General features: G+C 36.0%; 1 protein-coding gene across 2 annotated transcripts in view; it reads left to right on the top strand.

The window, feature by feature from the left end:
* The window catches only part of LOC131435017 (uncharacterized), a 425332-nt gene that overhangs the window by 388817 nt on the left and 10809 nt on the right, over positions 1-25706 (top strand). For both annotated transcript variants that reach the window (XM_058602473.1, XM_058602474.1), the window contains 3 exons: positions 25135-25226; positions 25286-25478; positions 25556-25691. In XM_058602473.1, the coding sequence (XP_058458456.1) occupies positions 25135-25226; positions 25286-25478; positions 25556-25691 (421 nt within the window). The remainder of the gene's footprint in view (positions 1-25134; positions 25227-25285; positions 25479-25555; positions 25692-25706) is intronic.

Below are 25706 nucleotides of genomic sequence, written 5' to 3'. Positions count from 1 at the left end.
ATATCATGTGTGTGTAATAGCAGCACGTTCTTTTTGTGCCGAATACCGAAGCAAACAGACGCTTGTACTTTTTGCTGCGCTTAAAACAAATATTAATAGCGTGAAAATCAACACAAAAGTTTTTTATGACTTTTTTCATAGTATCATAAATTGAAAAGCATCAATCGGAAAGGTGAGTGAATTAAATATATATGAGGTGAAATCTACCGATTTCGGTTACCGGCACCCCAAGGTGTTCAGTTACCGGTACCCCATTTTTTTCGACAAATCGCGAAAAATTGTCAGTGATGTGCAGAGATGCCAAGTCTGCAAATTCGACTTTAAATTATCAAATTTCTTAGTTAACATGTAAACCTTTTTTCGTCTAAAGACTTTTTACAGACTTTTGAAACTTCGAATAATTGCAGACATTCGTCAGAATTTACAGATTTTTTGAAAACTGGTGCGATATTTTTGTTTTTGCTAGCAAAATTTTTTGTATTACCTTGCATCTCTGGTGATATGCAACACGTAGGCAACTTGACGGCTTCAATACATTCGTCATATAAGTGAAAACATTGGTTCTCTGGTTCTGTTAGCCATGGCGACTTCAAACAAATCGTCCAAGTCAAGGAAAATGAACTTAAATGTACTGAACAATGCCATTAAACGTTGCTTAGTGGATAAGAAGCCAATAAATTCGACTTCAACAACGTATTCAATCCCGGTGGAAGACCGGCCTAATCAACACCAAAGGCGCCACCATACAAATCATTGGCCAAGGGAGCCAAGGCGAAGTCACCATCAGACAATAAAGACTTTTGTCCATAATGCTTCCGAAAAGAATAAATTCCATTTTTTTGCGAAATTTTTTGGGATACCGAACACTTCTGTTGAATTGGCAAAAATTTATCACTTTACTAAATTGATAATAAAGTTTTTTTTCAATCGATTGAATCAACTTAGTTTTTTGTTCAGTTTTATCTAGGGACTTTAGCCATTGATGTATATATGTCTGCATAATGTGCACTTAGTCAGAGGTTATAAGCTTGAAAGAAAAGTATGCCAGTAACTTTTCTTGTGCCAAGATTTTCGGTTTCATGCGAGTGATAAATTGTCGAGTGATTCGTGGAATTTAGAAAGAGAAATGAACGGACCTATTGGTTATTTATAACAAAATTTATAACTGAATCTTTGAAATTTTAAAATTCCACCGATCATTTAATTTTTAACAGAAAACTCGTTATTTATACCGGAATCCAATAAGTGCGTTCCAAACCGACAATATATTTGACATCAGCCTTCTCACAGTAGAAGCATAATCAAATTTTGCAGCCTTAAAATAAAATAAAAAGTGCTGATTTTTTCGATTGATCATTTCTTCAATTGTGTTCTGCAATTGTTTTGTGATGCAATGGATTCCGCATGAATAGAACAAATCAAATCATCACACAAAGCGTATCGTGCAAAACCAACACATAGAAAGACAGAATATTTTCAGTGATTGAATACAGTGGGCTTACGAAACGTTTTTTCGCTGATAAAACAGTCACTAGCTATGTATGGTTAAAAACGTTTTTTAATCCACCTAGTGCCTAGCCTTTCTCATATTACTTATATTTTCAAAAATATCACCAGAAGATTTTGTGAACATTAAACAGCAACCTATGAGATTTGAGTCTGTTTGTGGGAATCGATCAAATCATCTCTGAAAGAATTGAGTGAGTCTCGTTTTAAACTTTTTAACCACTATCTCCGGTACCTCTGGAACCGGGAACTTGAAACCAGTACAGCCGAAGTCGGTTCGTTTAGTAAGTAACTAATATAGGCTACAAATTGAATCAGTTTTAAGCCAAATCTAGAAGAATTTTACTCTTCGTCGCTCTAAATGACGGTGTGAAATTCAATAGTAACCTATGGGACTACGAGATTTTTTACTTTACATACATTGCTTAGCTTGATGCACTGTGTCGATTTCACCAGTCAATTTTTTAAGCGATTGCATAAACTTTCTATATGAGAAAGGCAATACGTGTACTTTTATAGAAGAGCATCGTTTTCATGATATTGTAATAACACAAATTGAATAAAAGAATTAGAAATTTACATTTTCTTCACCTGAAAAATATAAATTTTAATTTGGCAACCCTACACGCTATATGAAATGGAACAAAGCACGATGCGAACGGAGCAAAGCCGCACGTACCGTCGCGTACTAGTTTTGCATCGTCATTTTGAATGGCGATTTAAATGTTTTGACACTCATCGCCCTATAATTTCGGAATCGTAAGTTGGATCTGGACGAAATTGCACAGTATCTTTTAAGACAATAAGAGCTTTAATTTGAATCATGATTCGTGAAAATCGGCTTAACCGTTGCTGAGTAATGGAAGTGAGTTTCGTTTTTGGAGATTTTCACAATTATCGGTGCGTTCAGAAGCGGAAACCGAAGACTAGTAGTCCCAAAGTAGTTTTATATATTCACTAACTAACTAGATCTACCAACTAGATAAATTTAGCAGAAAGTTTTATAAAAATGTGCACCTCGTTTTGCTATCGCTTGTGAAAAAAATACTCATGAAATTGAAAATTTTCACTAATCGTACTGTAATACCGAACCCGGAGGTCGGAATGAACTTCGACTTTGTAAAGAATTTAAAGAACTTTTATTTGCTTCTTATTTTTTAAAAATCGGTTAAGAAGTTTCCATTTAGTGCGCATTTTTTAATAAGTACACACACATAGAGAGAGAGAGAGAGATTTTGTTATCTCGACGAACTGAGTCGAATGGTATATGACACTTGGCCCTCCGAGCCTCGGTTGTGAAGTCGGTTTTTACAGCGATTGCATAGCCTTTCTATATGAGAAAGGCAAAAACAAAACAATTTAAAATGCGCATCAGCAAATGATGGTTCATTTGCTCTTAGTTCATTTTCTCCTTTAAGTTCAAGTGCCAACTGACAGTTTATCATTTCATGTGTGTCAAAAAGTCACCGATAACCTAATGAATACATACTCACTGTGCAGACTGAGGACAGTACCGTAAAGTGGTAGGTTTTTTGCTATTTTCCCATTACAAATTAAATTTTCTTGGAAACGGTGCAGAATGTAGAAAAATCCACCTGACAATGATTCATTGAGTTTAGCGGACGTGTTGTATTTTTTTCTGACTGAAGAACTGCTGAAAATTGGAATGCTCGGAAATGCATACCTCTACTTGTTCATCGAATATCTCGGCTTTGAAGGCTTGTATCATAAATCTACCGTGACAAAGTCTAGATTATTCAGTTTAGATGCGATTAGTACATAAAAACATATATGTTATCGCGATAAAAATAAAGTCTTGTATTTTTCTGTGAAACAAAGTCAGTTTCAATGCATCCGCCATTTTTTTTCGCTTTGGTTTCCTGATAGCATTCTGAAAAAGGAGAGAGAAATAATATTGGCTCGACAAGGCTGCCAAACACACAGATATTCTATCTTTGTGAAAGTTGAATATTTTTTCATTGTTCATTGGAATCCATGTAATGTCCAACCCATACGATAGATTAATGTGATAAAACTTCTCATCAAAATAATAAAATGTATGCTGGCAACCCGGTACAGTTTGCTCATATACAAGATAGTACAAGAGAAATACGATGCGCAAAGGGAATTGAGCGAGCCACGTGGTCGATTTAAAACTCAACACGCGACCCTCTGTCCTCAGACCTTAAGATATGAAGTAGAAAACCTGATCCAATCACTCCAGCGAAAATTCATGCAGTCATTTTGTTTAAAACTTTTTCATCATATGCTTGACACTTAGTATTGCCGCAATTGTCAGGAAATATAAAGACTATTCAGAAAACATATATACATCAATACAGCGACACTTCAAACTGACATGTTATGACATTGATCTATGTCATAAGGCTACACACTTTAGTCTTATGTTCGAAACATTCGATATCAACATGTCTGCATCTTCCATTAAAATGTGATGATATTTGTTTGAGCCATATAACGACACACTTTATTTTTATGCGTTAGAATTTTGAAGTACAAATGAAACATACTTGAAATGTTAGTGAGTCTACGACTTGAAATCTATTTATAGAAACACATTTTAAAAAAGTGTCGATTTTTAGTAAAAGTATACCAAGACAATTCCAGAGAACCAGGAACATGACGTTTCCAATCCATTCATTGTCGGGCAATCATTCTGTTCTTGGGCAAATAATAATGGATATTGGTTTCATGAACGGTTACTAATCGAAACCAAATGTTGAACCAAATCTGCATCAGCCAAACATACTTCCGAAATGCGCTCGCGTTCGCCGGAATAAACATATTTTTGCACCCAGCAGCAAGATATCTTTCCAATATTCAGAATGTTTCCCTAACTGTGACGTATGCGCTCAGTACTAATCCACTATGACACTATCTAATGAAACCGCATCGTAGGGGCTTCTTCACTGCTGGCTTGATCGGCAGTAGAGTTTCACGAAACTTACTATTTCACGGTGTAATCTTTTCTATGTTTCATTCAAGCGTTTTGTCTTTCAAGAAAATGTTTATTGAGAGAACGAAAATCCAATTTTTCAATAAAAATTTATACTTCCCCTCAGGGTATCTGCCTGATACGCCTAAAGTAAATTACTTAAATTACTATCATTATCATTTTGATTCATAGATTCATCAAAGTACATCGATCAATTATCTAATTAAAAATCATTCTATGAACAAAGTATTCCATCAATTTTCCGACCAAAGTGTGGAAATCCTCAACCCTAAACGAGAACATGCGAATGGAATGGGATTGGATAAACGTTTGTCAACTTGCCATCATAATGTTCTTCGGATTGCCAATCAAGCCCATAGATGGACTTCCGGTGAAACTCTCAACGGGTGAGCACGTTGCATCGTGTTAGTCCGGGGAAAATTCGAGTATTTCGCAAGAAAGAAAGGATTTTCAGCCGTACTTTGACGATTCGACGCAGCCACACAGCGAGATTTTCGCTTGTAGTCAAGTGAAAAGAAAGTCCACTGGACTATAAACGAAAATTAACTGGCAATATAGCCTTAGTTGCTGTGCCATCAATTCGGCATCATCTCAAGTGAGGTGACGCCAACCAGAAAGGAAGAAGAAGAAGAAGAAGCCCATAGATTAATCCTATAAAATGCATAGCCCGGAGAAGGTACATCAGCACCAACAGATGTATTATACATTTTCATGTCATCATCTGCTAGTGCCTCCTCTTTCCTGATGAAAAAGCGTTACGCACAAACAACACATCCTACGATGAAGGAACTCCCACCACAAAATGTCCTCTTGCATATCAGAGACGTGGTCGTGGCAGATGTCGGATTACCGACAGTTACCGGTTCTGCTCTAAATACCACATCACAGGTGTGTATGTGTGTAGTACGGTTCCTCTACGAGGCGGTTCCATTACGGGGCTAGTTTTTGCTCGCTCGCATCAACAATGCGATTATAGTACAAACAAAACAGGTGCTAGAGAATAACCACTTCACCTGCACGCTGGATCAACAAGGTACTGCACCAAGTACCCGACAGGCTCGAGGATGTTGGAAAGTCAGGCTGATTTTATAATTCGTTCTACACCTACATAAAACGGAAAATGTTCGTTGATTTTTATCGAATTTGATTGGGAAAGTAAACAAGCCATTTAAATTTTTTTACTGAGAGTATTATATAGAGTAAGAGTAAGAGTACTTACTAGTAATCGTTGTTTGGAATAATGTTCATCGCATTTATTGATCCGATTATTCATCATGATACTTCAACTTCTGGTTGCTTCAAACTTTAAACAAGTGTTATCTTTATTGCTTATCAAGGGTGAAGGAGTGAATTTTGAGTTCAGTTTAGACAAATTTTTGTGTATTTTGTTTCGCCGGTTAAAGGAACGGTGTAGAATATTTAACACACTTTACCCTATAACTCCGGAACTAGAGGTCGGATCTGAATGAAATTCAGGAATTCCGTATTCTAATAAAGAAAATGTTAATCAAAATTTTTCTATAAGCTACCGTTCTCGAGCTACAGCGGTGTGAAAAAGGTTTTGGTGCAAAAGACCAATCTGTCTACCGCATTTGATAAAATTAATCATGTCATTACTTTAGCGAAATTGAAGCACCTCGAATTTTTGACGAATTCTTTTTTGACTGGATAAAACCATACCTCGTTGAACGCGAAATATCGGTAAAATTTTGAGACACTACCTTGGAATCTCGCTGTTTCTACATCCAGGGTGCCACAAGTAAGTCATCTTGAACCTTTTTTGTTCCTGATCTTCATCAACAGCGTTAAAATCTCTTTAAGTTGCCTGCTGATGATTTCAAGTTGTTGTTCAAAATTTGTAGTCAAAATAATGCTGTGTTCTCCCAACAACAACTGAAAATTTTCGGAAATTGGTATCTGACTAACAGAATGGCTCTTAATACCTCAAAGGGCTTCATGAGTTTCTTTAGTCGCAAACGGAACCAAATAATTTTCAGTTTCTCACTTTTTGGAATTCAATTAAGGGGCGGGTAGGGTCTTTTAAAAATGATCATGATCGAAATACTTTATTATGATAAAATACAAAGCAAAATATGACTTTTCGAAAGTGTTATACCCTACGCGCTCCCTAGAAAAAATAAATTGATTCCTATACAAATTAAACGCGTTTTTCTAGGAAACAGGCTTTGAAAGTCCGTTTCCATCGTCAGTTGAAAACTACTTCACCAATTATTTTCAAATTTTGAACACGCTTTGTACATGTAAAATCAGAGCTTAAAATTGTCACGCATTCTCAATGAAAGAATCCAATCCAACAGCCTCATTTTCAATATTTTACTGTCTCATTCGTAAAGGACCGACACCAGAACAAACGAAGAGAGACGAAGAATTTTCGTTTCTCATTGAAAAAATGAGAGAGTATAATTGCCAACGACACTCTTTCCTCTATGACAAGACGAAACCAAACTAACGTCTTCAGGGAGCATCAGCAGTATTTCAATTCTCATTCTTTCGTCGATGTATTGAGAATCTGTGACGCTTGGCTATAAAAAGTGACTAAAATATGGCAAAACGACGTAATTACATCCCAGAGCCTCTTTGGAAACCAAAACTACTACAAATTCGAGCACCAACAGGTAAAAGTTATTGTGAAACCTTTTTCTGATATTTTCGATTCTCACAGCTTCGGTTGAATAAGGACACTGCATACTATGGGATTTTCACTGAAAACTGCAAATGACTGAAAGGGCAAATGAAAGAAAAAACACAATTTTGAAACTACTCTCCCGCTTATGTTATTGACTGGACATGGATTTCGTTCTCATAGTTTGCAAGCGAAGCTGAGAGTGACAGTAATTTCTCGTCATTTTCGTCTATTCTAGTTCAATGAAAATGACTTTTATTAGCTCTGTGTAAAATACCAGACCCTAACGTTTTTCTTTTCGTTTTTTGTTACTTTGGTGAGGTTTTACAGTTAAAAAGAGTGTTTTTTTTTTCGTGAAAATCGAAGTTTTGACTTTAAACAACCATCAAAAATTTAAAATATTTCAAGAAAACTTGGAGTAGATAATGCCCTAGACATTGCACAGTGGGAAAAAATCTATGAAAACCCACAAAGAATTCTGTAACTCATGAACTAATTGAGATAGGTCAGCAAACTAAACCGTTTCTTATGTAAAAATGTCCAAGGAATTCAATGGAATGGCCGTACGAATCGCAATCCTGCTCGTTTTACCCCAAATGTACAGCTGTTTTGGGGTTTCCTATAACATTCACTCTGTAACTTGGAAAGAAGTCGAGTGCGGTATTCTGGAATAGCCTACTTTCATATAAAAAAGTGTGGAGAATCGATTAGAAGAACCCACACTGGCCGCACGATACGTTTTGGTGGCTATTTTACCCCAATTCCTTTATTTCATGAGATCCTGAAGTTCGTCCTTAAATCATGGTAAAACTTATTGGAAATTTACTAAATCCAGCTTATATTATGTAAAAAAGTCTGTAAAATCGAATGGAAGGATCTACACTGGCCAAACGAAACGTTTTGAAGACTATTTTACCGAGATTTAAGGACGATTTACAATAAGATATCATGAAATGGAGAAATGGGGTGAAATAGCCACCAAAACGTTTCGTGCGGCCAGTGAGTCCGTTCGATTCTCCAGACATTTTTATATAATCAAGCTATTTCAGTAGACCGCACTCAATTTCTTTTCAAGTTACAGAACAAATACTACAAAAAAGCCCTAAAACTGCTGGGCATTGGGGGTAAAACGAGCAGAATGGCGATTTGTGCGGCCATTAAAAACCATTCCATTGAATTTCTTGGTTATTTTTTACATAAGAAACACTCTTGTTTGTTGCCTTTTTCCATGGTTCCCGATTTCTTTGCGGGTTTCCTGGGTTTTTTCCCTCTGTGAATTGTGTTGAGATTGACGTAGGACTGCATTCGGTTTCAGAAGATTTCGTTTGCATTCTAGGAATTAGATCGGCAATTTAAGACAGTTTTCGAAATAAATTCTTTATCTTACTTTTGGGGTCCTGAAAAATGGTTCGGAGTCTTGTAAATGATTATTTGGTTACGGATTGTTACGTTTGTATTCCAGGAAGTAGTAGTTGTTAGTAAGTTTGAGCCTTGACCTAGAAGAAATCATTACATAATTATAATCGTAACACAAGTCGTACATTCGCTCATTTATTTCAACGTTTCATACATCTCAATATTAGAGTAAAAAAAATCAAAATGCTGTATGGGATTCATTTCCGGCTTTCAGAAGGGCCAAATTGTGGAATTCTCTATGATATTAAACACTGTTCGGAACATTTTTCTCGAATGCAAAGCTAATCAAACTGTTATAGATTATCACTAAACTGATTACTTTTACTTTCGATTTGCAAAGAATTAATCCTCATAGTTCTTAAGATAACATTTAGAACCATTAGAAGGGCTGATTTTGTATAATGTTCCCCATCGTTGTCCACTTTTCGTTTTCTTTTTCTTCAATGCAAACAACCACCATCTGGATGACTCTTGTTTGAAGCAAAACTCACAATGCAACAGCAGACATGCTCACAGAAGAACTAGTTGTTGTTTTTCTACGGTTCAGGCTTCAGGAACGCCATATTTGCCGGGCGTAGTTCCATTGTCTTGACGTAGATGGAGGCCTGCGAACTCGATGTGTCTCCGTTCATGGATTATCATAGACTGAAGCTAGCAAATGTGCAACCAGGATTTATTTATAGATTCGGTTGATTTTGATGTTTTGTGTTTGGACCTATTTTTTCACTATTTAAGTGATTTTAGTCTCACGACAACAATCTCATTTCATCATCTCTTGTAGTTTTACAAATACCTGAGTAGCAAAATAAAAATTTTTAGTATCATAAATTTTTAAAAAGTAAATGAGAAGAGAGATATGAACACAGAGTAACTGTCATTTACTTGTCACCTTATGTAATGTTCGAGATTTTTTTCAGTATCACAACATTATCCATTCGATCTGTAGCCTGTAATTCGTTTCGAATGAGCAGTAAAATATACGCTATAATGGTACCTTTATACGAATCGATACTCAAGCAGTACATGTTTATGTTTTATCTATACTCACATTGCCGGAAGTCAATTCAGTCAGTAAGCTAAGTATATGCACATCGCCCAGAATGTTTGAAGTTGTTCGTATTTTCCTCTGCACCTGAGGGGTCCTCCAATCGAACCGCACTGCAATTCCACTTCTCAATATGCATGCTAATTCAGCACAGGAAACGTCGAAGAGGTGAGCAACGTAATATATGTTTACTTGTTGAGTAGTTGAAAAGCTTCTGTATTTGCATGATGACGAGTCCGACTGAAGATATTAATGTCCTGGAACATTGTTTACTGACCATGACCGTAGAAAGATGCTTTTATCTATATCTAATGTTTTCTTGAAATTGAACAAATCTGTCCAGCACCCGTGTAGTAAATTTACATCATGTGGCAAGCATGCAAGACCGCCTGAACACTGAAGCACTTTTAATCAGACTTACCACTAAAACACGGTGGTTTCTCGTGTGTTGCTAATGGCTTTTCCCACCTGTCAACAGCGAATTAGGTGGTTTATTGAGCTTAACGCACCGGTATATGTTTCGATAAAGTACGGGCGATAAATCAGATTTATTGGAGAGGGAATTCCGTTATTTATTATGCAAAATGTTGCAGCAGATTGGACTGGACTGTATGCAGACTGGATGTATGAAGTTATGAAATTATTGACACTCAAGTCCACTCTCGGGAACCACGGTCAAAGTAGGCGGCGAGCGAATGTTCACTGGCGAATTTTCCTTGTGTCAAAGTTTAGGGAGCTGTTGCAAAAAAAATGTGTCTTGACTTCTACTGAGACGAGTGAGCACGTCATCTCTTCTTAGAATATTTCGCGAAAAAGAATTTTTATCCGTTCTATCACAGACTAACAGACAGGACAATCTTGGATTATTTTGAAAATAGCAGAAATCAGCTGTGTACGAAATTCTCATTTTGTGTCAGGTAGATGCCGTTAACTTCTCTCGATATGAAGGAAATTCTATGAATTTTTTTTGTGGCTGGAGAATGCGTTCCAAATATGGTCATGCAATCGGTGAAAAATATACATTACAACGCTTTGTAGAATTTTTTGAAATGTGTGTCCCATATTTCCGATTCAATGCAATTAAGAGTTATTTCGACGATACTCCCATGTACCCCTCCTGGGTACGAACTTTCCGTCGACGGCCCTGGGGAGGTGACGCCAACCAGAAGGAAGAAGAAGATCCTACTATTCCAAGTGAAACCCCCGTTTAGAGAGGAGTAGCTGTCAGGCTTTTTGGAAAGTCAACAGCTAGAGCGTGTGGTCTGTTATGCCGATCGTTTATTAATGGAGAGACGAGCTGGTGTCTAATGCAGCAAGATGAGGTAGGCGCAATCGAACACGTCGGGTATCTACCCGACCCGATCGGATGCGCTTTGTTCCTTGTTCCTACACGGTTTATCCGCTAAAATTATAGTCTTCTGCTGTGACAAGCAGGCTGCAATTAAACACTAAGCTCGGTTGACTTACGACCGAAACTATTGTCGCAAGATTGAAAAATTTAACATTTGTAATGTTTTAAATTTCGTTTTCGTACCCGTGTAATAATGAAATATTTCATTTTGATTGCTAACGCGGTCGCTTATTAATAGGATGAATATAATTGGTCCGAAAGGATGAATAAAAATCCATTGAGATGAAGATATGAACAGAGTAGTGAACATATCAGAAGTGTTTTTAGGTGTTTTTTAATATTAGTTCAATTTCCAAGAAATGTGAATCAGTTCTCAATGTAGAACAAGGCGAATTAAGCAGAAATATGAAATAATTAGAGTAATTTTAGCGGTTCAATCAGGTTTTTGAGGTAACGCCCTTACAAATGAGATGAAATGGGACGTCTTTATGCTATACAAAACGTGAGTGAAAGAGTGTTTTTGAGATTTGAAGATTTTGCTGCAATAATAACTCTAACAATAATAATAACAGTATCTTTAGCACATTAGCAACTTAAAATTAAACTCAAAGAATTGGAATTACTTCTTTAGTTAATTTAGAAATAATATAAATCCCCAAGCAAATAAAATTTGGATTGATTTTAAAAAAAATGTTTATATTAATTCCAAACAGTACCGCGAATAAAAAGGGATTTGGAGCACCTCTTTTTTATACTACTTGAAACAGAAGGACCAAATTCCACATAAGGAATGTAATGCCAAAACTTTGCTTTGCTTGAGAAGATGCCCACAATAAATATGAATTGTAATTTGTTGATAAATTCACCAGAAAATCTCTGATTTGGAAGGCGATTTGCAGCTACTGACAAAAAGAACTCAGGTTTTCGATACAAATCAGTTCGAGAATCGAAGCTTAAATACATTCAACCATTCATCAAATTACTAAAAAGTGTTGACATGATTTGGCTAGATGTTCCTTCAGTCGAGAGCCACCTTAGTGTTACCATAGAAACAGGGTGGGGTTCATCTAAAGGGAATTCAACCCTCTCAATTGCCCTGAACTTCGTGGTTTTATTATTCATTTATTGTTGTCAATGTGCTCTTGATCGACGACAAAAAATAAATAATGGAGGCACTACCTTATTTTTGCTTTTAATATAATAAACTGGAGACTGAGCTAGGTTATATAATAACTTATCAAATAAAAATTAAACATTACGTCAGTAAGTTTATTAAGAACCATTTAATTGACTGGTCATCGACGTTAGTTAGATTGAAAATCGTGTTAAAATTTGTTTTAGTACAAAAACCGGATAAAAACATTGAGTGCAAAAATCGGACACAGATTTTGCAAGCAAAAATCGTTTCAAGTCATATTTTTTGCCTGAACCGGACAAACAAATTTTTCTTCAAAAACAGAGTAAAACTTTGTTTTTTTTTTTTGTGCAAGACTGTTTCGCTCCACTCCTACTGTGACGATGAGAAATTACTGAAAAATGACTAAAATGAACACGAATTTTGTTTGCCTGAATTGCAACATCAAAATCATTCTATTCTCAAAATGTGTACCGATGTGAACAACCTTTAGTTAGAAGTGTGGACACATACATTGTTGAAAAAACGGCAAAATTTCCTTGTGCGGAAAAATTTGTTTCCGACAAAACTTTAATATTATTAGGTATTTTACAGTTACTTGATAGACAATTTCTCAAAATAAGGTCATACACTCAGTTAAAGCGAAAAGAATAGTAACAACAGTTCAGAACCTTCACAGATTTCTGAATCAGTTTCCAAAGCTTGTAATTATCCATCATCAATTACATACTTAATTGTTTATGTTCTCTACCTCTTCTTACATGTGCCCATTCTCGAAACCATTCTTCTCGTGGATCGTCGATAATGTCATCAGACACTGACCACCGAAGTTACTGTGATGTCACAATTAATTTGCAGTCCCCGGATGGTAAAGAAAAAAAAACCTACATGTACCCAGATAGATAGACCACCCTGAACTGTGTTGTCGTTGTTGGAGTGATGTCTCAATATAAATCCGATCATAGAGTAGCTTCCTGCATCAGTACGGTTCCGCATGATTAATGTTTGTCCAATCAACAGTTGATTACGATCCAATTGAATTTTCAGAAATGATGTTTTACTTAAAAATTCAAAAAACAAATTGCTTTAGATATTTTAAACAATGTTGATGACAGTAACGTGAAAATCTGGATAATTGTTGAACTGCTAAGTCACGCTAGAAGTTCAACATTGACTGCCAACGAACTGATGAGTCGAAGACGAAACGTAAAACAATATCTTTCACTCCATATAATTCCATGGTAGAGTCAAATAGTTAAAGGAAATGGTTATCTGGCTAGTAGAATGAACAACTAATAGAATATATAACTTTTTACGCTGATGGTTCTATTTTGGACGGTTGAACCGACAATCTCATTCTCTGGGTTATAGCTGCACCATATTTCAAGTAAGAAATTTTTTGCGGTTCTCAGCAGAGTACAGGCAGCTCTTCAGCAAGGTATCTGTGGTATACGAATCTATTTCTGTTCGGAAACTCTGTCAGTTTTCAAAACAAATATTTAGTGATTAGTTACAGTAGTACTCACTTGTCAAACGTTAATCGAAAAGCTAAACTCATCATATTCAATAAACCTACTATCGGTAACCGGTCATTCAGATATTACTTGAAATTAATGGATAACGTCAAATCATTCTAACTATTGGCGAAACATGAAGAGCTCTGCTTAAACAAATTATTCTAAAAATTTATTTTCTTTCTAAAAATTTATTTTCTTTTTCCACGCAAAATTACAAAATTCTAATTAGAGCAATGACTGAATAACTTATCTCACAGTTTCTAGTCAGCGTGCGGAATATTATTTGATTAGATGACCAATGTGGCAAAGAGCTCTAGGTCATGGTGGAGAGATTCTAGATTTCTTTGGAAACTTCAAATCAGCCTTGCAATCTAATTGCCTCGTGATATACACTCTTATTCTGAATTACAAGGTATTGATTTTTCGATCGAATCCTAGCTACCTTTGATTTTGCTAGCGTTATTAGGAATAAAAATGAAATACGATCGTAAAATCGATACGACGTTATTCAGAATAAGGGCAATAATCTCTCTATATTTCTACCAATCCAAGCCTGTTTTTCGAAATATGAGTTACAGTGTTTTTACGTGTTATTACAGAGCTTGGTTATCAAAAATTCTGCTATTTAGCACATTACTTTTAATTTTAAAAATGTACTACGAATTATTCGCGAAAACTGTAAATACAGTATTCCTAAACATGTTTGTACTAAGTTTGAAATACTATACAAATACACTATTATTTTCGAGGAAAATTTCCTTAATTGAAAGGTCCAGGTCACCTTTTCTTGCATAAGATATTGTCAACTAACAGATTTATATGACATTATCCTTCCGTTCTCGTTAAAGCAGAAAATACACAGAACTTCAAGTTTTGTTAAATTGTACCTCTCAGACATGCTTCATGATTTTTGAATAAGATTGCAATCCATTTTTCTTTAGGGCGATTGAAATAAATGCGGTTTGAATTTGAACAGGAGGTAAATGCTTCGGCTTTAGTTTAACAGATTTGCTCAATCTGAAAGCGTCCTATTTTTCACTACACCTATGTTACAATCTATGAAGCACATCAATAGCATTAGTATTATTTTCATTTGGAAGTTCTCGCTGAACGAACTTCAAAGTAGTATATATTTAGCTTATAATGAGCGAAAAAGGAACTTCTTAGCGGCCCTCATATGAAAATTATTATTGTCATTTTTAATGATTACTAAATAATGGCATATCAAATTTGTATGGAGAATTCATCTTTTTTGCCATTACACGTTCATTCAAAATGGCTTTACTTTTTAGTAATGACACTTTTAATGATCGTGTTAGGGCCGTTTTTACGTGCTTTCAAGTTGTCAAAAGTTGTTCGCTGTAAGACTGCACTCGAAAAAATATGCAGTACTCTTCGTTGTGTGGGTAAAAATCGAAGAAACTTTGAAGGTCAAAATGAAATGTTTACATGTACAAAATTCCGTTACAATCTGATAGTGATTATTGAGATGGTTTTCAATTTTACCTCTTGAAATCGTTATAGCGTGAATAAGAATAAATTTTTGCAGATTCAACATAACAAATACTTGGGTGAGTTCCTTAATGTGAAACGAGTTGTTTGTGATCCATCTCGATGCAAAGCTCAAGAATTTACAAAGTAGTAGTAAATACGATTAACAAAGGTCATTGGTTACAGTTGAATTCGGAAATTTGTTAAATTTACAACTGTTAAACTGTGTTTCAGAGGGTAAAAGGGAAATGTCAAGAACCAATAATGTATAAACGGGTTGTGCAGGGCATTTGGTAACCGACAGTCGGTCCGTAACTTTATAAACAATGCATACCTTATTCGGTATAACGGAAAAAAAGAGTAGGCGCTGTCTCAAGCGTACGCAAATGTTGTGATGTGAATACGTCTTAGGCTGCTGTCAGAGAGAACGCGATTTGCGTAGCGGTGTGAAGCGTTTTAATGCGAGGCACCTTTGCCGCATCGCACTCACTCTGACAGGTTTGCTTTGATCAAATGTACAGTCTGTTACATAAGAGCGTGGTCACTGTTGTGAGAAAATGAAAAGACTCAACATGAAAATACTTTTGAATATTGTTTTATTAGATTAAAAACTTGCATGCCAATACATTAATAGCAAGTCCAATCCCCTTCAGCGTTAATAATGGCTTGACACCTTCGAGGCATACTTTGAGCGAGATTTTGCGCGTATTCTTCTGAAAACGACCTTCAAATTTATGAACTCGGCGAAAAAACTGTTTTAAATTATGTGGTCGGTTTTCCCAAGCTACATCTTCATTTGAGATTTAAACCATTTTTGATCAAATTTTGAAGCACCCTCTCCGAAAGTCGTTTCGCCGAAAGTCGTTTCGCCGAAAGGGTAATTTCGCCGAAAGGGTCATATCTCATGCATGTTATGTCTTCTGTATAACTGATGTGGCCGTCGGAAGCGGCTGCCTATTGCATACAAACCTGTAACCGCCTCGTTTGCCCGGTCTACTCAAAGCTAGGTTTCTTTGCTTTAGTTTGGTCCGAACGAGCGGTAGCGAGGTCGGACAGCACATGAACCAAAACGATGTGGCGTAGCCGCATTAGATATTTTTTCATTTTCACTTAACAAACGGAAAATACCACCTACATTAACCTGGTAGATAAACCTATGCAATTGCTTTGATGCTTAGTAGCTAATAGTCAACACGTTTTCTTGGGAACTACAATGGTAGGTCAACAAAACGGGCGTTAACGCCATCTTTCGTTTGTCTTTAATCCATCTTTCGTTTGTCTTTAATATAAATCAATTCTAATTACGATTTCAAGACGTTTGCAGGATTCGGCGAAATGACCCTTTCTGCGAAATGTCATTCGGCGAAATGGCTTTCGGCGAAACGGCTTTCGGCGAAATGGCTTTCGGCGAAATGACCCTGATCCGTGGTGAGGACCTTCCACAAACACTGCTTGGTATAATTTCAGGTCTTTCTCTCATTTGCATTTCGGACGTCATGGCGAGTCTCCTTCAACTAGCAGCAACAGCGAACTGAATTTTGGATTCAATTCTAGAACTGAATTTTTAGAACCTGGATTCTAGTCCACTAGAATTCTGAATTTTGTTTCATTCTTCTTTTTCAGAATTTCATTCCATATTACAGGTTCAAAATTAAATAATATGATTATGGAACTGAATCTTAATTCTGGAACTTGTTTCTTGACTAGATTTTTGAACTGAATTTAGTTCCTTAATTTATGTCCTGGTCCAGAATTTTAGTGCTGAAGTAGATAAATAAATGATGATAAAAATAGACTCAAAAGTTATAAATATTGGATAAATTTCGCTAATCGGGTCTTTTAGAAGCATTAAAATATTCCCAAAGGATTATACGAAGTGTTCCTCTCATGAGAATATAAATCTCCAAATAATGCAATAAAAGTAGCAAAAGTCACACAAACTACTAATACGAACGATTATCTATATTCGAAAGTGTGAAAAAAGCATGTGAGTTTCATTCATATTCACGTCCAGCAGTTATATCTGTTATATTATCCACCCGCCTTTTTGCTCCTGCCGATAATTTAACCATTCTAATCTATTTTCGACTTGTAAATTAAGCATCATATCGTTTCAAACCTCTATTTTTTTATGACGTCACGTGCATGAAAGCAGACAGGCGTTTTTCAGAAGACATTAGAAAATCAGAAAAATTCATGAATTAGTATAAGTGGTGCCTATGAAAATCTTTGTGAATGCTCTACACAAGGGTTTTGAAATATTGTAACCTAATCTGAGAATCATTAAGTCGAATCATCGACTCGATTTTCTGCGATAATTGTCAGCTTGCGATTCTCTCTTGGTAAATCCTACACAGCGCCGATCACTGCAAAACTGTATCTGTTTTAGTGAGGGCCGTGAAATACTCAGAGTATGAGGTAGAGCTAAGTGATGTAGGAAAATTCTCTCACGGTTCATGCATTGTGAGGCAGCAGGTTATTGTAGCATTACCTACCAGATTGACGATGTTGTATACAATGTAGAGAAATATCGAGCCGCTCTCTGCCAAATTATCGGCAATCATCAACACTGCTTCTCGGAATATGAAATAGTCTCAATCTATCTTGATATCTAATTGCCACTTATTATTCGCGCATCGTGTAATCCAAATCATTCGAAAGCAAAATGCAAGAAAATTCTCTTAGTTTGACCTGAGCGCTTCTACAGCACAATTTTTTCATTGATTCACAATGACCAATATTATGCATTTGACTCCATTCACACAATCTATCAACTGGTAACATATCAGAACTTTTTCTTCTGCCTACAGCGGTATTTCTAGAACAGTCATATGGATTCCGCCAGCCATTTATGTCGTTTTCGCTTGATGCCTAACCTAACCCAGTTTCCACTCCAACTGCTGTCAAATCGTTTATTTGAAACCAGTTTTGAACCGAGTTTCAACGTGATTGAACTGAAAATCGAGTCAGTTTCGAGTCTGATTTTTATATCGGGTTTGCACACAGCCCCGTTGTTAAGTACGAACCCAACTTATTTTCATGAAAAGTGTTTACTTGATGAAACTACCCCGAGTCAGTTTTTAGTTTTACCATGCGAAAACGATGTTAGTAAGCAATATTGTTGATACCCAATTAAGCACGTGGCTCCAAATGAGGAATAACGTAGATCAAGCATGCATGTGAAATCTCCACACAAAACAACTCGTTGGGCGCCAAACAATTTTTTTTTTCATTCATTCCTTCGACGGCCAAGCACTTATGCAACTCATTGTGCGCCAAACATCAATCGTAGATCTAGCAATCATTGGCGACTTTTTCAGTGGAAAATTCCATTGTCCATACAAAACAACTTTATGGATTTTTCCTACTTTTCTTTCAAGTTTTCCTTTTTTTTATGTACGAACCCGGTGGGGGTATAAATTGATCAAACAAACAAAGAACCATGTAAATCCGTCTATCCGTTCTTACGTGATGCGATTACAAAGAATGATCTCTGCATTTTTATATACATAGATCGCGTCTACCTCCACTCACGGTAACACAATGGACCTACACTTTTCTGGTCGAGTTTAGCCTCATGCCATTAATCGAAAGATGTTTTGGAGTTGGACAAAACAATAAATGATGACAAAGTCGACATCGTTACAAATCGCACTTTAATCCCTCAGACGCACCAGAACTATGGTCAATCGAGAAATTCTGTGCAATCGCTGAGAAAGTAAAATCGGTGGAATTAATGAAGATAAATTGGAATTCCACCCAATAAAATGTTGATCCAAACGTTGTACAAGCCCTTATGAGACTTGGTATTGAAATTGAACGAAACTAAAATGGAAAAAGTTAAAAAAATATTTTTCATTTGATTCTCTGCAAGTTTAAAGATGATCGGTAGAATGGATGAATTTTGTTAAATAGGTGATGCAATTTGATTTTGACCAAATTCGCGACACCTATGGAAAAATCTGATGAGTCGTCGTTCTTCCGTAAAGTAGGTAGAATATCAACATTTTCTCTCTTCCTTTTTCTTAATACTACGAACGATGGATATGGGGGCATCCGGGCAATAAGAGCTAACATTCTGCTGAGATGTTCAATTTGAGTTGGAAGAGTATCAATCACCAATAGTGAACCAGCAAAAAACATGATGAAAATGTTGTGAAATCCACCAAGATCATCGTCAGAACGCATCAAATTCAGAGATTCTTTGGTACAACGAAGTATACATGACAATGAACACTAGATCGATTTCAGATGTTACTTCGCATACAAAGGCAAAATTCATTACATAAAAACGTTGGCCCTACCTGTTTTTATCTCACTGCTTCTTCAGTCAAATTCAATATCTACCTAGATGGACCAATTAAAGAAGTTAGGACAAGTTTCAAACAAGTCATAAGTTCTGTTCTGTTGACAGTTAGTAAAAGATTGAATAAATATAGGCTTGATAAATTACATTTTCAAATTTCACCAATACTTTTCAAGAAGTTACGAATATACGGTCCTCAACAACTGTTTAACTGTTTACCATTCATTGAAACCCATCTCAACAAAAGCACCAAATCACCAATCGCAACTTGGATAAAAAAAAAGTGATTTCGATGATCATGAAAACATGGCCAATCAAATGCAGTTGTTGACTACTGTTGAAAAGCCACATTGAAATGTCGTGACGAACTGAAGGATGAAGGAGAGTACAATTGATTGAACCACATAAATTCTATAAATATACGCGGTTTCTCTTCCATCTGGATAGCCAAGCGTCAATCATGAATCGGTGCTCTTGCGGTTGATGCGGGGCACAATGCACCCGGTAGTCCTGATCAGGCAGTGGCAGCAGCGTGGTCCATAGCGAGAGGGACGATAGAGAAATTGATTTGCGGTCTTTCATCAGCAAAAGGTCAATCATCAGACCAATTTATAAAACAATACAAAATAAACACTGAATTCTAAACGTTTCTCTTCGTCTATAATTTATGCCGGTTTGTGAAAGCCTATTCATGTATCGTGGATAAATTTGGCGAAACAAAGCAATCGGTTTTTTTTCTTTCAATTTTACGACAAAAGTTTTTTATATTTATTATTCAATTTCGCTTACAGCACCATTCCCTTGTGCTCCACGTTGATGCCACGCAGATTTCATTTCATATTTTACTCGCTATGCTGCAGCTTTTACTGACCGTTGCATTCAATCTGGATTAATTTTTAATGTTATTTTTTTCCGAGCGTTCTATAGCAAAAATTCTCTGATTACACTTAAATTGCAAAGCAAGGCATGTAATGTAGCGAATTAAAAAAACGAAAACGCCGGGCGAATGAAACAAACCGAGACAGGAACGCACGGTAATCTAAGCCCCCCATCGTCGACCGCTTGCTTGGATGGTCATCCGCTTCAAATTAATTTGACGTAATTAGATATTTTATTTAATCAAAGATAAACTCAAGATGGAATAGTCTACGATTTCTCAAGTACCATTCAAATAGGACCCCTCGATGATTTCGGTTCACCGTCAGTTGTACTTCAATTATTATTTGAAACAAAACAACAAGCATCGAATCGCTACATGCGTCGTAACTATGACAGTGTTTGTTTATATAGAAATAACCTTAAGTTGGAATACGATAGAAATTGCAGTTTTCCGCTGCATATCGAGTGGATGTTGCAACAGGAAAACAAAAATCAATTAGAATTATTGCTAAGAATCTATTCAATTTGCAATATTCTTATCATAAGAAGCATTAAAGCGAATGGATGTTGCAACATATTTTGTGCGGTATGTTTACTTCCTTCCAAACTTGTATTGTTGCTATGGAATGTTACCGTCATTTTCAAATGTTTATCGACGCTTTTTAACGAAGGGTCAACAAAATTACACCATTACTAAGTTCACTGGTTCACGATTACTGGTTCGATATTTTTCGATGAATCGTATGGGACATTGTAATCTTGAGTTTATCTTTGATTTAATTTCGTTCCCTTGATAAGCTGGTGTAATTTTCAGTGCCCATCTATACAAATCAAGGATCATGAACTTTGCATTTAGCGACATCTCCACCCTCAGCGATAAATTAGATGAAATTAGGATTAGCAAGCAGCTTTATATAGATTCGATTCATGTCACGTGATTAGCTTATTCCATTATCTCATTAGCATGGTTAACTTTCTAAAACCACTTGATGATCTGGCAGCCTACGGATTCAAATTTCGTATTCCAAGACTGCTTATTTTAAGGTTCTCAGAGAAGAACCGTTACCGTAGAAACCTCATTCAGCCACCAAAATCACAGATTTTTTCATATTTCTGCTTAATTTGCCTTGCTCCACATTGGGAATTGATTCACATTTCTTGGAAATTAAAATAATATTTAAAAAATCAGCTAAAAACACTTCTGATATGTTCACTACTGTGCTTCTAATTTCATCACAAAGGTTTTATATTCATCCTATCGTTGGTCCTTTATTCATCCCATAAATTAGCAATGGCGACAGCAATCAAAACCAAAATATTGCACGATTACACTATCAGGTTCAAAATGTCAGAATTTTGCGTTAAAAGGGCCTAATGCCAACTATGACACAACACACGATATTTTGAAAAACAGTTAGGAATCATTTCGACGTTTAATTTTTTTTTTAATCGTTTTTATTACCTTTCGTTTCAAATTTAAAATTTTACTCTGCAGTTAACAAAAAAAGAATTGTTACTATTTCAGCTTTAGCCCTTCTAAAAACAAAATGCAGAATCAGAGATGCCATTCATACAGACTTATCTGTATTGTATAGATTTTTGCGTTCGCGTTCGTTAAATCAGATTACAGATTTTCTAAATTTAATACAGATTTGTATAGGTTCATAAAAAGTGAGAAGTAAAACGATAGACTTTTCACTCTGAGTATCTATTAGTAGTTGATTGCAGTACCTCTTTAAAAGATTATTAATCAACGGACAAATCACATGTTAAAATGGAAATCTTTTGTGCAAATGTTTGATGATGAACACTGATAAACATTTATATTAAAATTTAAAGCCAATTTGAATTTGAATTTGATTCATTTTATTAGTGAAAACAGCTATCTGGCAGATACATATTTTCTATGAAAATATCTGGCATCTCTGTGCACAACCGATGAAACACACACATTTCACAGTGTTATGGTGACATATAGCGGGAAGAAACCAGTGCTACTACATTTGCCACAATGGTTATTTGATTAGTATTTAACACGCTCTATTTGGTAATATTAGAATCCGAAACAGTTTTATTTTTATATAAACATCAATGATATAATTAAACTAATGTCACGGATACCAAAAAATACTTGTTGATGATAATTTAAAGAAAAAATAATTTTTTTATTTAACATTATGAGCAAACTTGGCAACCTTGCGATACGAAATGAGATGAAAACAAAGCGCAATCAAGTGAATTAGGTTTTGCACGATGACGACACAAATGAACTGCCGATGAATCAAGTTCATCTTTGACAGTTGCCGTGTACTTGTTTTGTTTTGCGACTGCAAGTTAAAAATTGAAAAAATGACGAAAAAGTGCCTGTTAAAAACGTATTCCACAGTGAAAATAACTAAAAAGATTGCCCTGTGTGTGTTTCCAGCATCAAGGAGCGATTTATGTATGAATCTGTTGAGTGTGAGGCGACTTGCAATTTTTACATTCGAACGATGAAGTTCTGATGAAATTTTAAACTGTAAACAAGTACACGTCGACTGTCAAAAAAAGTTCATTCTGTTCATTTTTGTGAGGTTATGTCATGTTCGTGCAAAACCTAATTAAGGTCTGAGGATAGAGGGTCACGTGTTGAGTTTTAAATCGACCACGTGGCTCGCTCAATTCCCTTTGCGCATCGTATTTCGGTACTAACATGTGATTAGGGCATATCGTGTGATATGCCCTTTTGAAAGTTACGAAAAATAATGCTCATTACTCAAGTTTTATACATGAAATTCAAGCATATTTCGCACAATTTCGTAGATTGGGCTTCTATCTACGAGAATATATCGGTTATTGTGTTAATGAAGGTTGTAGAGCCGAGCAATGAGCATTATATTTTGTAACATTCGCAAGGGCCTATCTTGCGATATGCCCTAATCACATGTTACTACCGATTTCTCTTGTACTCTCTCGTATATGAGCAAACTGTACCGGGTTGCCAGCATACATTTTATTATTTTGATGAGAAGTTTTCTCACATTAATCTATCGTATGGGTTGGACATTACATGGATTCCAATGAACAATGAATAAATATTCAACTTTCACAAAGATTGAATGTCTGTGTGTTTGGCAGCCTTGTCGAGCCAATTGTTTTTCTCTCTCCTTTTTCAGAATGCTATCAGGAAACCAAAGCGAAAAAAATGGCAGATGCATTGAAACTAAATTATTTAGACTTTGTCACGGTAGATTTATGATACAAACCTTCAAAGTCGAGATAATCGATGAACAAGTAGAGGTATGCATTTCCGAGCGTTTCAATTTTCAGCAGTTCTTCAGTCAGAAAAAAATACAACACGACCGCTAAACTCAATGAATCATTCTGAAAATTTCACAGAATAATCTCAACTAAATTTCGAAGAGATTTTCAGGTGGGTTTTTATATATTCTGCACCGTTTTCAATAAAATATAATTCGAAACGGGAAAATAGCAAAAAACCTACCATTTTACGGTACTGTCCTCAGCCCTTAAGTGTAAATTTTCATCTCATATTTTTCATTGCTTTTATTGCTTATCAGGTAATTTCAGAAGTCTTTAATCGTTGAATAAACAAGTGGAAAGTGAACATGTATAGATAATATTTGACTGGTAGATGGTGCATTTACAGCAAGTTACAGTCGAAACCAGTATAATTCATGCTAATCTTACATTAAGTCATTACAAATGAAATTTTCCATCATTTGACAAATAAGGTCTTTATGAATTACATCGTATGAGAAATAAGGTCACCTGAAAAATTAATTTTTTTGGCGTGTATTCAAGTTGCTCAGTGTTAAGTGTCAGTCATATTACGACAGCTTCTAGTAAGGCTGAATTCCCACCCCAACGTTTCGAAGTAAAACTTATGTTCTAATGATTTGTGGTCGAAGTTGCTTTTACTTACAGGAAAGAAGAAAACAATATGAAAATTCGTAATGGAATAAATGGTATACCTTAAATCACGAATGTTTTGAATTATAAATCATTTCTGTATAAAATGTTCAAAACGACGAATGTAACAATGAGAGATTCTCTTTGTTTACTTTCTCTTTCGATTGTTGCGAAACATTCCTGCTTTTTTCGGTAATTTCTTCAGTGCAGATTCAAAGATGATAGCTTTAGTTATTAGTATCGGTAAATAATTGAAGTGAAGGATTGCTAACAGTACCGTAATAATCGAAAGAGAAAGTAAACAAAGAGAATCTCTCATTGTTACATTCGTCGTTTTTGAACATTTCATACAGATTTCACGCAGAAGCAAGCGGCTCTTCGATAGTGGCGCTTTTTTTCATAGTAATTACTAGCATACTTTGATGTCGAAGCGTTGCCAGAAAATTTCTTTTTCAACTTTCTTAAGCTGTCATGATCAAATTGTAAATCAGGCTAGGATAAATTGATCATTCTGTAAACCAAACATTGGCACTCCGAATGTATGGGACATAACATAGGAGTATTATGATCTCTATTTGGTAGAGCTTCATAGACACATTTGAAATGAAAAATCGGGTTTTATGTCCGCAGTTGAAACCACTCGACACTTTAGAACTTTTTAAATGAGCTTATCAGCATTCTGTCACAACTTGTGAATTATTACGGAACATTTACCACTGAAAGAGCAGAACTTTCTAATCAATCTGCTGTCGAAAAACTCATCAGAACTGACCACTTGTCAAAATGGACTAGTATTCTACGAGTCTGAACTGGAGGATTAAAAAGTGCCAAAATGCCCCACGTGGTTTGTTTATCACCCGAAACTTACTTCTCAATTAAATATTATTATAAATCCTAGAAAATAAAACAAAATTTCAACCACTAAGGTCACCTCCGCCTGTTTCTATCATTACAGATGACGATTCGGGTGAAAAAACGGTCTCGGTACTTTTGAGTGGCGAAGAATCCGAACTAACCTTCATCGATCACAGTTATATGGACATGACGGTAAGTTCTGTCCTATTTCCTGTCACCTCAAAGAAATGAACCGCATTTTCTACTTACAGCCCGAGAACTGCATGTCGTCGTACGATCCACATGGATACTGCGTAATTTACTCGTCCGCAGACCGAGGCAGCTTTCAAATTGCCGAACAGGTCCTGCAGGTGCTGTGGACCACAGAAAACATTGCTCAAAAGGCAGTCATTTTGGTGGCAAACAAGGCCGATTTGGCGCGCAGCCGAATGGTTACCTCTGACGGTAGGCTGAATGGAAGATTTTTGGCGAAAGCAGAAATAAAAACCTTTTCCGTTTTTTTTCTTCTTCTTCGTTTTCAGAGGGCAAACAGATGGCAACACAATACGACTGCAAATTCATAGAAACATCCGTCGGAATCAACCACAACGTAGACGAGTTGCTAGTAGGTCTGCTTTCGCAAATTCGACTAAAACTGGAGAATCCAGAAAAGTCCAGGTAAATGATTGATCG

The sequence above is a fragment of the Malaya genurostris genome, chromosome 3, assembly GCF_030247185.1.
Source record: "Malaya genurostris strain Urasoe2022 chromosome 3, Malgen_1.1, whole genome shotgun sequence".
Classification (NCBI taxonomy): domain Eukaryota; kingdom Metazoa; phylum Arthropoda; class Insecta; order Diptera; family Culicidae; genus Malaya; species Malaya genurostris.
This window is presented reverse-complemented; position numbering and strand designations above follow the sequence as displayed.